Below are 14,372 nucleotides of genomic sequence, written 5' to 3'. Positions count from 1 at the left end.
AGTAAGGTTTTTATTTCTTTCACAGCTACGATAGAAAAATAGATATTATTTTCAAAAACTGCGTTGGGTGAATTATCAAAAATCCGTTAATAAACTCAAAACAAATTTTATGAAATTTAGCTTTGCAGGCTTGCGTAATAAAATAAAATAGAAACGCATGATATATAATATACCACAAACACAAAGGGAAACTGAAATAACTATGGTTGTTACTAAAAAGACAAAACGAAATATTTTGAGGTTACACAGATGACGCACGCAAAATATAAGTAATTAATACTGTCATTCTTGATAAGTGTATATAATTTTCAGACGTGTTATATTTTGTTTTAACGTCTGATTTTATGTTCCATACCCCAATGTCATGAGTTCCAAATATTCTGGAACCTAGGAGTTCCGAGCGATATTTTAAAAAATTACTCACAGTCTTATTAATGCTAATTTATTTATTTTTTGGCAGAAATGTTACCAGAATTATCTTCCAATTTAAAGAAATTCGTAACTTCTAGAAATGAAGAAATTTCTTCAAAACAAGTCAACGTGAGAAAAAGAAATCGCAGTTCTAGGTGCAAATTACAATACTTTACGATATTGTAGTGTAGGTTATTATTAGGCTTACTTAACCCTAACTTGAAATCTGGGAAAAACTGGTACTGGTCTCATAAAATTGTTATAATAAATTGTATTTGTGGCAAGATAGTTGTAGTAGACTTTATTGGGCTTGTTGTGAATATAATCTACAAGGAACCGAATAAACAGTGCAAATTAGTGATAAAAATACAATAAGTTGTACATAATACAAGTACAACATAATAATACTATAATTTAAGTTATATTTTATAACATTTAAAATTAAACTTAATAATATGCAAGTTATGTATATTGTATTGTGCACAGACTACAAAGTACAATGTTATTTCTAACGTTTGAAATTATCAGCCAAGGGTTTTTGAAAAGTATTGTAAGTTATAAGAATGATTAATGCTGGGAGGTTAGGTGCTGGTTAGTGAAACAATATTTGTAAATTAAAACTCATCATTTGTTTTTTGACACTACTATGATTACAAAACCTTTTCAAGAATTGTACTAGTAGTCTAATGTTACACCTACAAGTTAGGTGATACAAATATAATGCAGATCTTTCAGCTAAACATAATTCAAACCTTTATGAACTAAAGCACAAAGTTTTTTATATGTTTTATTATATTTTTAAGAACTAATAGTTTGAAGCTTACATAAAATAGAATTAGAAACCTTGTATCTAATAATTCCATAAATTATTAATTAGTATTTTTTCAATACACTTGGACTTTTGTTTAACTTGTATTTTTAAATGTCATTTTACAACAGTTATAGTTATGTTATTTTAACCTAAGTTATTTTGTTCCCCAGTGACACATGGTATGTCTGGAGACTTGCACGACTAGAAGCTGGGTTTCAATACCCATGATGGGCAGAACACAGATAGCCCATTGTTGAGCTTTGTGCTTAATTCTAAACAAACAAACCTAAGTTATTTCATATTAACCGTTCCATTGTTCACCCTGACCCAGTATTAATTTATAGCCACAGATGTTTGGGCCAAACATTTAATAGCTGAATCTAGCACATGAGGCAAACAAATAAAAATTTAAAAAAAGTATACATGATATATTTAATTAATTTTCTTTCTGAAAAGTATGGAAGTCTTTATTTGTTTCAGTTTATAATTTCATAAACCAAGTTGAATGTGTAAATAATTTTTGAAATAGAGTCAGTTTTATCTGTCCTCTAATTTGTTATGCACAAATTCCAGTTTAGTAGTTTGCCAATCAATTTTTTATAAAGTAAAGAAGGTATCTGTAGTTTGATAAAAGATGTGATTGTACACAGCAACCTGTGTCTGATGTTTATAGTCAATAAACACCCAATTTCCTCCATTATTTAAGGAAAAACTAACATTTGAGGTTTATTTACCATACAGCATCCTTTTGCTATAGAATCTTATTGGTCAGATACACTAGTTAGGTTGACCTTATGACTTAATTGATTGACTGTTTGAATAACCAGTAGCATGTTTACACAGTAGACCATAATGGTGATAGTAGCAATTCCAGTTGTCTAATCAATAGTTGGACCTCAACTGATAGCAATAAAATTTCTAATATTGTCTTAACAAGTAAGGTAGTGTTTGCGATGCATCTTGGAACAATAATTACAATTCTGTACTATTCATTTATTTCTAGAATGGAGAAATGTTTTTCCTAAATTATATATTTTTTTGGAGAACAGATTATAATTGGATTTATCTTTAAATGTTTGAGAAACTTAATATGAGTTAGTTGAGTGTAATTTTTTTTCATAGTCAATAGATAGGTTAGAAATTACTACCACTAGTAATTAAAAATTTACCAGTTTGTTTCATTTTTTTAAAATAGTAAGTTGGTTAGTTATGGAATTGACATAAGGTTAAGTAAGTAATAAATTGGCATAATGGTAGTCGTGTAAATTGTCAGGTCATCTTGGGGATCTTTGTTCTTCATTATTTATCAGAAATTTAAATAGTTTGTTTTATTTGGACAATTATGTTCTAAAACTTGCTGATAATGCTAAGACTTTGAACAGGATGGGTTTATTATGAAATATTGAGAAAAAAGTGTTCATAAAAAGGTAAATGCACATTTCATTATGATTTTATGTCTTGCAGTTTTTCATAATGTGTGGCTTTATTAGGTCTGTATGTTTTTATATAAATGTCTCATGACAGTTTTTGAGTAAACCAGTATGTGGAAAATGTGTTTCAATGCTGAAAAATGGGAAGTTAAATTTTTTAGTTGTGGAAAGAACTTGTAGAAGAAAAAGGGAAGTTTTAAGTACAGTTATTGATAAAAACTCTGAAGAATTTAACATTATTTATCTCTGATGATCCATTATTAGTTATGCAGTCTGTTTACAGAAATTCAGTTAGCATTGACGTTATAATCATATATAAAAAAAAGCTGTTTTAGACTTCATTTAAACCACTGTTTTGAGTTTTGTGTCTCCATGATTCATTTAACATATAACATTTTTGGACATCATGGGACCTATTGGTCCATTTCAGCTATTCCACACTATGAACTAAGTAAACTTAAAAAACTCAAAGCCAGCCCTTATCGTCCATATACTTATCAAACTCTTACTTAAACTCACATAAGTTTACTTCGTCCAAGCTTCTACAGCCAACCACTGTGTTAGAAAAATAAAACTGTCTTAGCTGAAGATGACTTCTACCAACATTTATATTTTTGTCCTCTAGCCCTACTGTTCTTACTGTTAAGTATGAAAAAAAATGATACATCAACACTGTTAATTCACTTTACAATCTTAAACATCTCAATCAGATCCACCATAACTGTTCATTTTGCAAGAGTAAACAGTTTGAAAGATTTCATCTCTCCTTGTGTGACAACCCCTCTATCCCAGGACAATTCTAGTAACCCTTGTCTGAACAGTTTCCAACACTTTATTGCCTTTCCTTACCTTAGGTTCCTTACCAGCAACCTGTTAAATTAGAGTATAACCTCTTTAGACTTATAGTAACGTATAGTAACAGTTAAGCCTATTCTTATAATTACTACTATAATCATTTTATACATTAAACTTTCATCTGCCTCCTCATTATTTTTGTATTTACCCTGACCCTCACCACTGTCTAGTCCTATTTTAAAACTTCCCTTACAGCTAACCTTAGTCCCTACCATATTTAAATGTAAAGCATACCTCTAAAAAACAATTTCTTACACCACTGAACTGATTCCACAAGTCCAACTAGCCTATTTGCTCATCTTTACATATTAACATTTAGCACTTGTGACCTACTTATAACTTCATTTTTACATTTAATTCTGGGCAGTATACCTGGAAAAATTAAGTCATAGCTTTTTTTTTTCTTTTTACTTGATTTTCTTTTAATATATATTAAATTCTATCAGTTCTTAACTTGCTGTAGTTTTGTTTATTATTTTGTATGTTTACTTAAGTATTTCTAATTCCATACATTGGTCTTAATTTTTCCAGTGATGACGAAACAGGCTGTTTGTTTGAAGAATCTTTGAGCAACACTCCAGCTAAGCAAAGGAAGGTTGAGGGTAGTGATGGCTTTATGTCCACTGAAGGTAATTATATGTGTATGGAGAGATAATGTTTGTTTCTTGCATGATTTAATTTAGATCATCATGAAAGAGATGTGTTATGTTAACGTAAAACTGTAGTGTAAGAATGATCAATGTTCATTTTCTAATAATTTTTATAAGTGAAAGAAAAAAATATTTCAAAGAAGTATAATTTAAAACAAAAACTATTTAAAGTTAACTTAAACTGAATTCTGTGGAATTATATGTACATCCTCATATGACTGAGATTATTGAAATTATCATAGGATTCCAGTAGAACCCATGGGATAGGTGTCAAGTGGGGTCAACGGTTAAGCCCTCAAAACTCTCTCATATAATTAGTATGTTTTATCAAAAAGAATTTAAACTAAGATTTCCATAATTTCTAAAGACTCCTTAATTTCATCTTTATTTTTGTGGCTTTTAAATTTGGCTGAAGATTTACCATAGGAACAATGAGCCTGTTTGGTTTTACTGGGTAATGAACTGAGTATCTGATTAGTGAAGCGAAGCACAAGTTTCAGCTGAGTCTCTGATTGGTTTGCAGCCTTGTAACTTTTTCATAATGTTGTTTCTGAAATTATTAATTAAATATTTAGCCTTGTATGAGTCCTTTGATATGTGTCTTAGTGGTTAATGTGGGAAGTTTGTTAAGTTATTATAAAGCCCTTAATTTGTAGGGTGAAGAAAGACAGAGTACTGCTGATGAAAATGATTTCTCTAAGTCTTATTTTCCCAGAATGCATTTTTGAAACTGTGAAGGAAATATTAAAAAAAAAAAATCCATCATTGCAACTTTGGTTATCATATCACAAAACATTTTGGAAAACAGTCACCTGTGTTGTGAATTGTTATAAAGATGGGCTAACAGCCTAACATACATTTTCTATACTCATTGGTGCATTATAAGTAAGTTTATATGCTTACAAGAGAAGTAGAGATATCTGTAAAAATATTAACAAATATACAGTTACCATGAGTTGTCTGAAATCAACTAGAAAATAATTTGCAACTTTAGAAATTTGAAAAGATTTCATTGTAATATTTGAGAAAGTTAAAAATTACCTTTTATGTAGATTTTAATTTTTGATTCTTATGTCTTCCTACATACTTATAAAACTTACCTTTAAAGTTTTTGTTTAATAAAACCATATATTTTATTTTGGTTGAACAAAAGAAATGTTACAGGTTCACTGTGTTTGTAATCATTGTTGTACAGTATAAAAACTTTTTAACGTACCAAAATTAAAAGCAAACCAAATCTTTTGAACATTACAGTGATTTTTCTATCATCTTTCAAGCAGTTTATATATTTATATAATACTTAGGCTGATGAGGCCTAATGTAAACATAGCCTTAAACAGTAGCTTTGTGGGTGAAACAAACTTTTATAAGTCGTCAAGAAATGTTTGTTACACTGGAACATTTGAGTTATAATAAGGTATAGAATCATAAAGCAAGGTTTAAACAGAAAATACAGGACTGTTATAGTGTGGAAGTTATCCATAAACTTCTAGCAATGTATCATTAAGCTAAGCATTTATCACTTTGTTGTGATCTTTACATGTAAGCTTGCAGAAATGGAAAGTAGTGACTTATAAACTGAAAAGGACAGGAAGAACGTTTTGTTATATGTTTAGATCACGAGACTAGAACTTAAAACTAAAATATAGACACAAACCTCACACACTGCGAGTACTGAAGTTGGGAAACAGTGGCTGACAAAAGTAGAAAACAAGCACTATTTTGTTCAGTACTAACTTGTATTTCCTCTGAGAGACTATAAATGTTTCCCTGTAACCCGTGGGAGGATTTTATGTTCATATTTAAAATTAAAGAAATAAAGCTGTATTTAACTGGAAAGGTTTTGTTTGTTTTTTCAGTGTGTGGAAGGACAACAACAAGTTTATGTTGTTGTTTTTTTTAATTTATTGGTGCTATTTGACCCTGTGCAAGATGTATCCTTCCAGTCGTAGTAGAGTTAATTGTATGGAAGGTTTAACAAATGCAGTGATTTTAGTGCACTTAATGTTATGATTTAGGTTCAGACATGGAAGATAAAAACAAATTGGGAACTAACAGAAGGTACGAAGTGTTTGGTGTTTCCGAAGAGCAAAAAATGGGATTTGTTTCTCTGTACTTCCACGTTGATCTTAAAGTATACTTACATCAAGAGCATGTATCCAGTAGATATCTGGGACAAGTGACAGCCTTAATTCATAAAATTTATAGCAAACTTTTGTACATATTGATAAAAAGACATTCTTGGGAACCTTCCGACACTCATCAATGTGCTCAGAAATACCTTAGAATCTGTGTGAGCTTTCTTACTGCTTTTATTTATGTATCTATTTCATCACCCTCTGCATTATCCATCATTTTGAGTATTGTAGTCTTGTATATGCCTCATTCTTGTAAGAACTTTTGTGTGCTAATAACCACATGTTATAGTATAATATTTTCATAAGTATTTAATCTAATCCACTTTACTTTGTACATTTTATTTACATGTTTATTACTGTGACATTTGATTTGGCTTTACTGTACTACATTTTTTAAATTTTTTATCTCATTTTCTATGTTAGAGGTGAGTTTCAGGTCTAACCATTCAGTTGCAGCAACTTATGTAATTTTTAATTTTCAAGTTAACATATCTCCTTCAGTATGTAATGTAGGTGGCATTCCTGAGCACTTCCTTTGTTTGTATATGTTCATCTTGTTATAGTCCTCACGGTTGTTCATGTGACTTTCCTTATACTTTTATGGTTTCAAAGTAACTCGGATGCACTTTTTAATTGTTATTGACAGCTGTTGTTTGACTTTTTGTTCATATATTCGAGTAATTGATTTCTGTGATTTGGTTGGTCCTGTGCTGCCTGTTTGAGAAACATTTGCTGTTAGGTTTCTTTGTTAATAACTTAGCTTTTCCCCTCACTTTAAATATTTATACTGACAAACAAGTGGGACAAACACTTCGTCCATGGCAATCTTAGAGACTTGTTCCTTCTAGGTGTAAGCTAGTGGTTTGTCCTGACACTTGCTCCTTCCTACTGGGTGTAAGCTAATGGTTTGTCCTGGGACGTGCTTCTTCCTACTGGATGTAAGCTAATGGTTTATCATGAGACGTGCTTCTTCCTACTGGGTGTAAGCTAATAGTTTGTCCTGGGATGTGCTTCTTCCTACTGGATGTAAGCTAGTGATTTGTCCTGGAATGTGCTTCTTCCTACTGGATGTAAGCTAATGGTTTATCATGGGACGTTCTTCTTCCTACTGGGTGTAAGCTAATAGTTTGTCCTGGGATGTGCTTCTTCCTACTGGATGTAAGCTAGTGATTTGTCCTGGGATGTGCTTCTTCCTACTGGATGTAAGATAATGGTTTATCATGGGACGTGCTTCTTCCTACTGGATGTAAGCTAATGGTTTATCATGGGACGTTCTTCTTCCTACTGGGTGTAAGCTAGTGATTTGTCCTGGGACTTGCTCCTTTCGATGCTATCTAAATTTCTCCTATAATGTTCTGATTGTAAGTCAGCACAAGTTACGGGTCAGCAACGCTGTCCTTAGTTCCTCAGCTTATCTTAGTTTTTCTTCATCCAACAGTTGGATGTTGATTTTAAATTACTCTTTGTTCTTCTTTTGTTTTGGTTAACAGATAGATCTTTGTTTTCTCTGGTACCTCTTTCATTTAAATGTGGAAATTCTAACTAAAATTACAAGTGACACAAAGGTTGTTTACAACTTCTCGTAAACTGTGGGACATCAGTGAGAGGAATCAGAAGTGTAACTGTGAGCATAGACTTGGTTAATAATGAAAAAAGTGCTTCTGAGTTACATTTTACATACTGAACTGGAAGAGCCTGATTTACAGTTGTTTTTCACTTAGGTATTTGATATATAAATAATAGTATTAAAAACATGTTTCTATTTGTGTATGTTAAAAAAGATTACATTCTTCCGTCAAGATTTTAAAAAGTATTTATTTAAACAGCAAATCAGTCATCTTTTCGGAGACGACTAGCTGACTGGATGTCATGGATGGTAGAGGCCCCATGTAGAAATAAGAATTTCTTCCTGAACAGTGTTGCAAATATGTTTCGAAACCCAGAAAACAGTGAAAGTACTGAAGAAAATATACCGGTAAATGATAAAAGTAAATGCTGTGAAAAGGGTTTTTGACAGTAAATATTAGTTTGAGTTGTGCACATTCTAGCTTTCCCAGTTAATAACTAGCTTTCATTTGTTTTTTGAGTCCATGTACAACCTGAACAGTCAACACCAGCAGTCACGAAATACGTAAGCTAACAAACGTGCATATTATGTACATGAATATATGTTAGTTCATCATGTGTTATATTGTAAACTATCTGCTTATGTTTTTCAGCTTTAGAGTTCCAGTGCACTTTTTGTCTTCAAACAAATGCTTAAAAGTTTACTGTAAAATAAATTTTTGCATGTCTGGTTTAATCTCTTGTATTATGTGAAAAGCTGTAGAAACATTTGTTAGATAATTAATTATTCTTACTACATTCTCTAAAATGGTTAAATAGAAATCTTGTTTGAAACAGCATTTAAAGGAGTGTGGTAAAGAAAATACACACTATGTAGGACATCACTCAGTTCTCTAATTGTTTAGAAAAATTTTTATTAAACTTAATGGGGACAAAATACAATCTCAGAAGTAGAGTATTTATTATTAGCTGCTTGAGTAACGTTTTGGATTAACAAGTGTAAGTTATTGATAGCTCCTGACGAAGCCGTAATAGAAAACTGTTCAGCCAATAAAGATATATTTTTCATGAAACATTGTATTTCTTTGGTATTTAGTTACATTACAGCTGAACTTTCTTATTAGTTCTCAAAAATCTATCTTCTGTTCACTTGTTTCTTGGGGCACTTTTTTCTTTATGATGTGTTGAACAGAATAATATCTTAGCAGTATAGTTTATGTTAATAATAATACTCTCTTGTTGCTATTGAGATGAAAGTTTCCGGATGAACTAGACTAAGGTTTTCTTTGAGATAACAAATACGTACCTCTTGATACAACAACTTCTCCTGAGTGATGCCATTTTATGATCATTACAAAACTTTCAACAAGAAAATAAAGTTAACTGTGAATGTTTGGTTAAAAAAAATACCAGATCTTGGATTATTTAACTGTATATGTGAATGGTTATCTTTATTATTAAATACTTAATTGTATATGTGTAAGTTATCTTTATTACTAAATACTTAACTGTGTACCTGTAACAGTTATCTTTATTATTAATTAACTGTGTACATGTAACAGTTATCTTTATTAATTATTTAACTGTGTACGTGAAACAGTTATCTTTATTATTAACTGTATGTGTAACAGTTATATTTATTATTAAATATTTAACTGTGTAAGTGTAACAGTTATCTTTTATTATTTATTATTTTAACAGTGTACATGTAACAGTTATCTTTATTATTAATTGTTTGTGTTCATTTGATTCTCTTACAGAAGAAACACTTTGGTAGAGAAGAAATGTCATCAAATAAAGAAGAGGAGTTGAAAAGATCACCATTAAGAACAAGTAATCTTGAAATTTTGTAGTTTCAATAAAACTTGAAATATATTATTAATACAGAAGTTCTAAAACTGACAGTGAAATAAAAGGTATTAGTTGTTGTTTTTTGTAATTTTAATAAGTAAACTGGCATCTTACTTTTGATGAAAGTTTTGAAACTCCCAACTTCTGGCAGGTGAATTTGTACAACCACATGACACTTTATATTGTATAAAGTATATGTATGGATATTTGATACGACTATCTTTTGATATAATGTGTATATCTTCCAGAATTTGGCAGTCTTTCAGTGAACATTGTAAGCCTTTCACATACAAAAAAAATTTTTTTAGTGAAGCATTTTTAATAAACCAGAAAAAATATTTACATTTGAATATATTGAGTATTTGTTTTGATTTGTCTATGTGGAAAGTAGTTTTGCATATTAAGATTAAAAATACTTTTCTTCACCTTAAAAACCTCAATTTTCATTTGTGTAATCTGTGAAACCTTTTAAATACATTTCGATTGTTTGTTTACAGTAAGACTATGTTTTTGTCTCTTACTTTCTCTACCCTAACTCTATACATGGTTGGTCAATTTGACTGACCTTGTAACCACAAAAGAAAATGAATAAATCTAGATTTACCTTCCTTTTCTTTCTAGAATGTCTATAAATGGAACATGACCAAATTGTTTCATTTTATTATTTTTGTTTATTTTACCTAATTAACCTTAACCAGCCTAAATAAATCTCTTTTTACATTTGAGTTACTTTTATAATAATAAATATAAATAAACGTAAAAACAAGAAGTACTTACCCATGTATTCTGTCTTTTATTTGCTCTCTACTATAGGTGATAGTTAACCCTACTTTTTTTAAACTATTAGTAGTAATGCTTTAAATAGTGAATAAAAGAACATAGACTAATAATATGCAAAAAGTAGACAACTACCTATTACAATACAAATTTCTGGCTTTCTAACTGTGTGACAAGAGCCATTACAAACACATTCAAGCTAGTTGTTGTGATTCCCTTGGAAACCAAAGTTGAATTAGAAGTGAAATTGGCTATTCTGTGTTTAGAAAACAATGTTATTCAGTACATGATTTGATAGATGAAAACCTTGAATTTCTATTCATTATCAGTAATATATAATTAAACATAAGAGAAAACTATTAAAAATCTAGAGAAAGAGGATGTAGCAGTGGGAGTCTGTTCGACATCTGTATAAACAAACAAAATTATAAAAATTATGGTGAACATTCTGTAGTGAGTAATTTAAGTTTAATTTCAGAGTATTTATGAGGGTAGATAAAATGGAGAAGTGAAAACTCCTTGAGAAAATGTGTTATATGTCACACTAGAGGAAATTCAGGATTTTATTTAATATTTCCTTGTAGAATTAGGAACGTAAAATTTATATATTATTAAAATATGGATAATTATTCAAGATTTTTAACTACAGTATTTGAATAACATAAAACCAGTTGAATAAAATTTTGAATGTCAAACACTAAAAACCTTGTGTCATACACAGTAAAGAATACCCAGGGTGATAGGGTTAAAGAATTACATCCTAATTTAATTAAGGTAACTTATTATTTTGGTACATGAATAAAGTTGGGATTAAAACAATAATAATTCATTTTAATATTATATAAGTTTTAAGTTTATAATTTTATAAATATTTTTTTCAAATATGTAATATCAATCTAATATGAGAATTATGATATTTACTGTAAAGTTATCCATTATTCTCTAGAAAAACAAAATTTTATGTAAGTTGCTCATAATATATTTATTACTCAGGTAAAGCATAATTTGCTTTAAGCCATCAATCTTACTTGGTTATAGAAACATAGACTAGAATATGAGACCCCTCTTGCCATGCCCACCTGTCATGTCTTTCTCAACTTGTCATTACTCCTCTCTGTTGTTTCAATAGTATATTCTTTACAGTAGATAGAAACCCGAAGTTTTAATCTATCAGATGATGACATATTACATTTCACGCAGACTTACTCAGTAAAAGCTTCTTAAATTTGCTGACAAATCCTTATTAAAATGATTTTTCAATAAAACATCTGATATTTTGCATACAACTGATTTTATTGTTTACTAAGTGCTTGTCATCTTTAATGAAAATACTCATTATAGCCATTGTTATAGTATCTATAGTTTCACATAGTTACATGGCAGTTACATAGTCGGTCAAATTGCCCAACCTTGTATGCTGGTGGTTAAACTGAACAAACTTGAATTACTTTTTAAAATATGAGAAATCGTAATTGGAGTATTTTGATTACTTGATTGGGTAGAATAATTGGAAATTCTAATTCTGATGAGTTGTTTATTTTCATGACATTAATTGTACATAATAAATTAATCAAGTTTCTACCTAATCTGAATTCCTGCATCATGTACTGATGTGAATGTGGTGGCTATAGTGCAACTTACACTGACAAACCAGTATGCAAGTTACTGTAAAATAACGGTCCTGCAAACACATGGGAATATCAGACTTGCTAACAGGAAGACAGCTCTCTAACTCTCCACTATATATGCTGAAAGCAGTAACCTCTGTATTTTAAGATTTCAAAATTATCTCATCTGGATTATCACATGATGATTTATTAATTATAGAGTGTACCTAGTTTAAACAAACTCCAACTTAAATTATAACAGAACTTTACATAAGTTTGTTCTAAATAAGTTGAGTAGTTCTTCAAAAACTAATAATTTAACATGTGTTGTATTTTTCACTGTTGTAACTGTTCTTTCACTTTGATTATGAAATAATATTATGTTATAAATATAGGTATCATTGTAACATGTCTTTTACCTTGTTTCACGTTACTTCCTGAAGATGGAATGCCTACACTCTGGACATTAAAGTTTTAAATATCTGATGTCATTTTACTAGTTTCAAAGGTTTTTTGCCATGCTATTTATTTTATTTAAGATAAAAACAACCCATAACAGATATGAAAAATAAATACATTAGCACTAATAAAACACAAAATAGCACCACACCAACTATGAAAAACAAACTGCAAACATTAACTACTGCTTATTTTATTCTTATCTAGATTGGCTGTTTTTTATCTTTATCTCTTATTAATACTTATTACTACAATTTCTTTTTGTGTTTTAAGATTTGGAATATTTCGTGTGTTTCAGTTTCTGAAAACAATGACACAGTCTTCAAGATTTGAGAGTTTGATCTTTCTCTTCAGATATGTTTTGAAGTAGCTTCTATGTAACAGTTTAGCTATTTATTGAATTTGAATAATTAATTTTTTTAATTGCTGAAAGTAAGAGCTTAAATATAGACAAAACTTTACTTGAATAATAAGTTTAAATATATCAGCACAAGATCAGTGGTGAAATGTTTACTTTATTTAATATGAGAAAAACAAAGGTGACAGATAATGTGACCTTGAAAAACACACGTTAACAAAAATCATGTTTTCTGCATCACTTGTAAGATTTAGTTTCTTTTACATCACAAGTTAGAAAACTAAAAAAAAAAAATGAATTGTTGGGTTGCTTTGAATACATGTTAGTTAACTACAGTAAAGTAATAATGTTTTAATTTGTGTTACAGAGAATGAAAAACCAAAGCAACTTACGAAACTTGGTAAATATTCTGTACCATCAGAGATTTCTCCTGATTCTGGTTCATCTACTTCTACAGAAACTAACAAACTGTCGCCAAAGGCTAAAAACATTCCTCTTTATAAATCACACATGAATTTTAATAAATTTGAGAAGTCACAAGAGAAATATGGTAAGAGCCAGAAGTATTCAGGTTGGCAGTCAGGGTCTGGAAAAACAAGCTGGCCTAAAAGCAAAAGGAACAGTAAAATTCCAAACAAATGGTTGACTGTTACAGCTCAACAGGTATTGAAATGTTCTGTTTGGGTCTTTAAGTTACTAAGGTATATAGAACAGTTTGTTTATGTACACATTATGTAACATTTAAACATGGAACAGAACATGTGTATGCTCTGGTCTGTGTTTGATTTGTTATTGTTTTAGTTAAAAGAGACTATTGTTTTGATGATAGTTTTCATTGTGGTTATTTGTACATCAGTTCAAGTAAAGACTAAATGTATTGGCTGATTTTTTGTTATAAAGGCACAGAGCCAGGTAAACCAGGAGATTACCCAGGGTGCAATTGCTCCGTGGGGCGTGAAAAAAAACCTCTCATAGATTTTATCCATTGCATCAATACAATCTTTAGAACATGACTAAAATGTGCCCACTAGTTTCTCTGTTACTTTTTAAGTCTTGTTGTTACATGTGTTGCATGCACGTACGTGTGATTTTACGATTAATATAACTGAGGTGGTGTGAAAGTGTTTGGGATCTGATGTGTGAAATTAATGAAAGGAAAGAACAAAGGTGATGAAAAGCATAGGAAAGGTACAAGATGATACATTCAGGCTAGGGATGTTATTTTGGCTAAGTCCAGTTGTATAAGAAGGATTCATTGTGTAAAGAAATTGTAATATATAAATCTTTTAATACTAAAAGTGTTGGCCCAGCATGGTCAGGTAGGTTAAGCCTGAAAGTTGATGGTGGGTGGTGATGACTAGCTGCCTTCACTCTAGTCTTACACTGCTAAATTAGGGACAGCTAGCGCCAGATAGCCCTTGTGTAGCTTTGTGCAAAATTCCAAAACAAACAAACTAAA

At 30.3% G+C, this 14,372-nt stretch overlaps 1 protein-coding gene across 2 annotated transcripts in view; it reads left to right on the top strand.

The window, feature by feature from the left end:
- The first annotated feature begins 362 nt into the window (after positions 1-362).
- LOC143234541 (sentrin-specific protease 1-like) overlaps positions 363-14,372 on the top strand; it is a 36,733-nt gene continuing 22,723 nt past the window's right edge. Inside the window, exons 1-5 of one of the 2 annotated variants that reach the window (XM_076471973.1) lie at positions 363-566; positions 4,039-4,136; positions 8,122-8,270; positions 9,622-9,694; positions 13,281-13,576. In XM_076471973.1, the coding sequence (XP_076328088.1) occupies positions 463-566; positions 4,039-4,136; positions 8,122-8,270; positions 9,622-9,694; positions 13,281-13,576 (720 nt within the window). In that variant the 5' untranslated portion in view covers positions 363-462. Of the gene's footprint in view, positions 2,650-4,038; positions 4,137-8,121; positions 8,271-9,621; positions 9,695-13,280; positions 13,577-14,372 lie in introns of both variants that reach the window. The other variant, XM_076471974.1, reaches the window with a different exon arrangement.

The sequence above is a fragment of the Tachypleus tridentatus genome, chromosome 12, assembly GCF_004210375.1.
Source record: "Tachypleus tridentatus isolate NWPU-2018 chromosome 12, ASM421037v1, whole genome shotgun sequence".
NCBI lineage: Eukaryota > Metazoa > Arthropoda > Merostomata > Xiphosura > Limulidae > Tachypleus > Tachypleus tridentatus.
The sequence above is the reverse complement of the archived record's forward strand: the minus strand, read 5'-3'. Positions and strand labels throughout refer to the sequence as shown.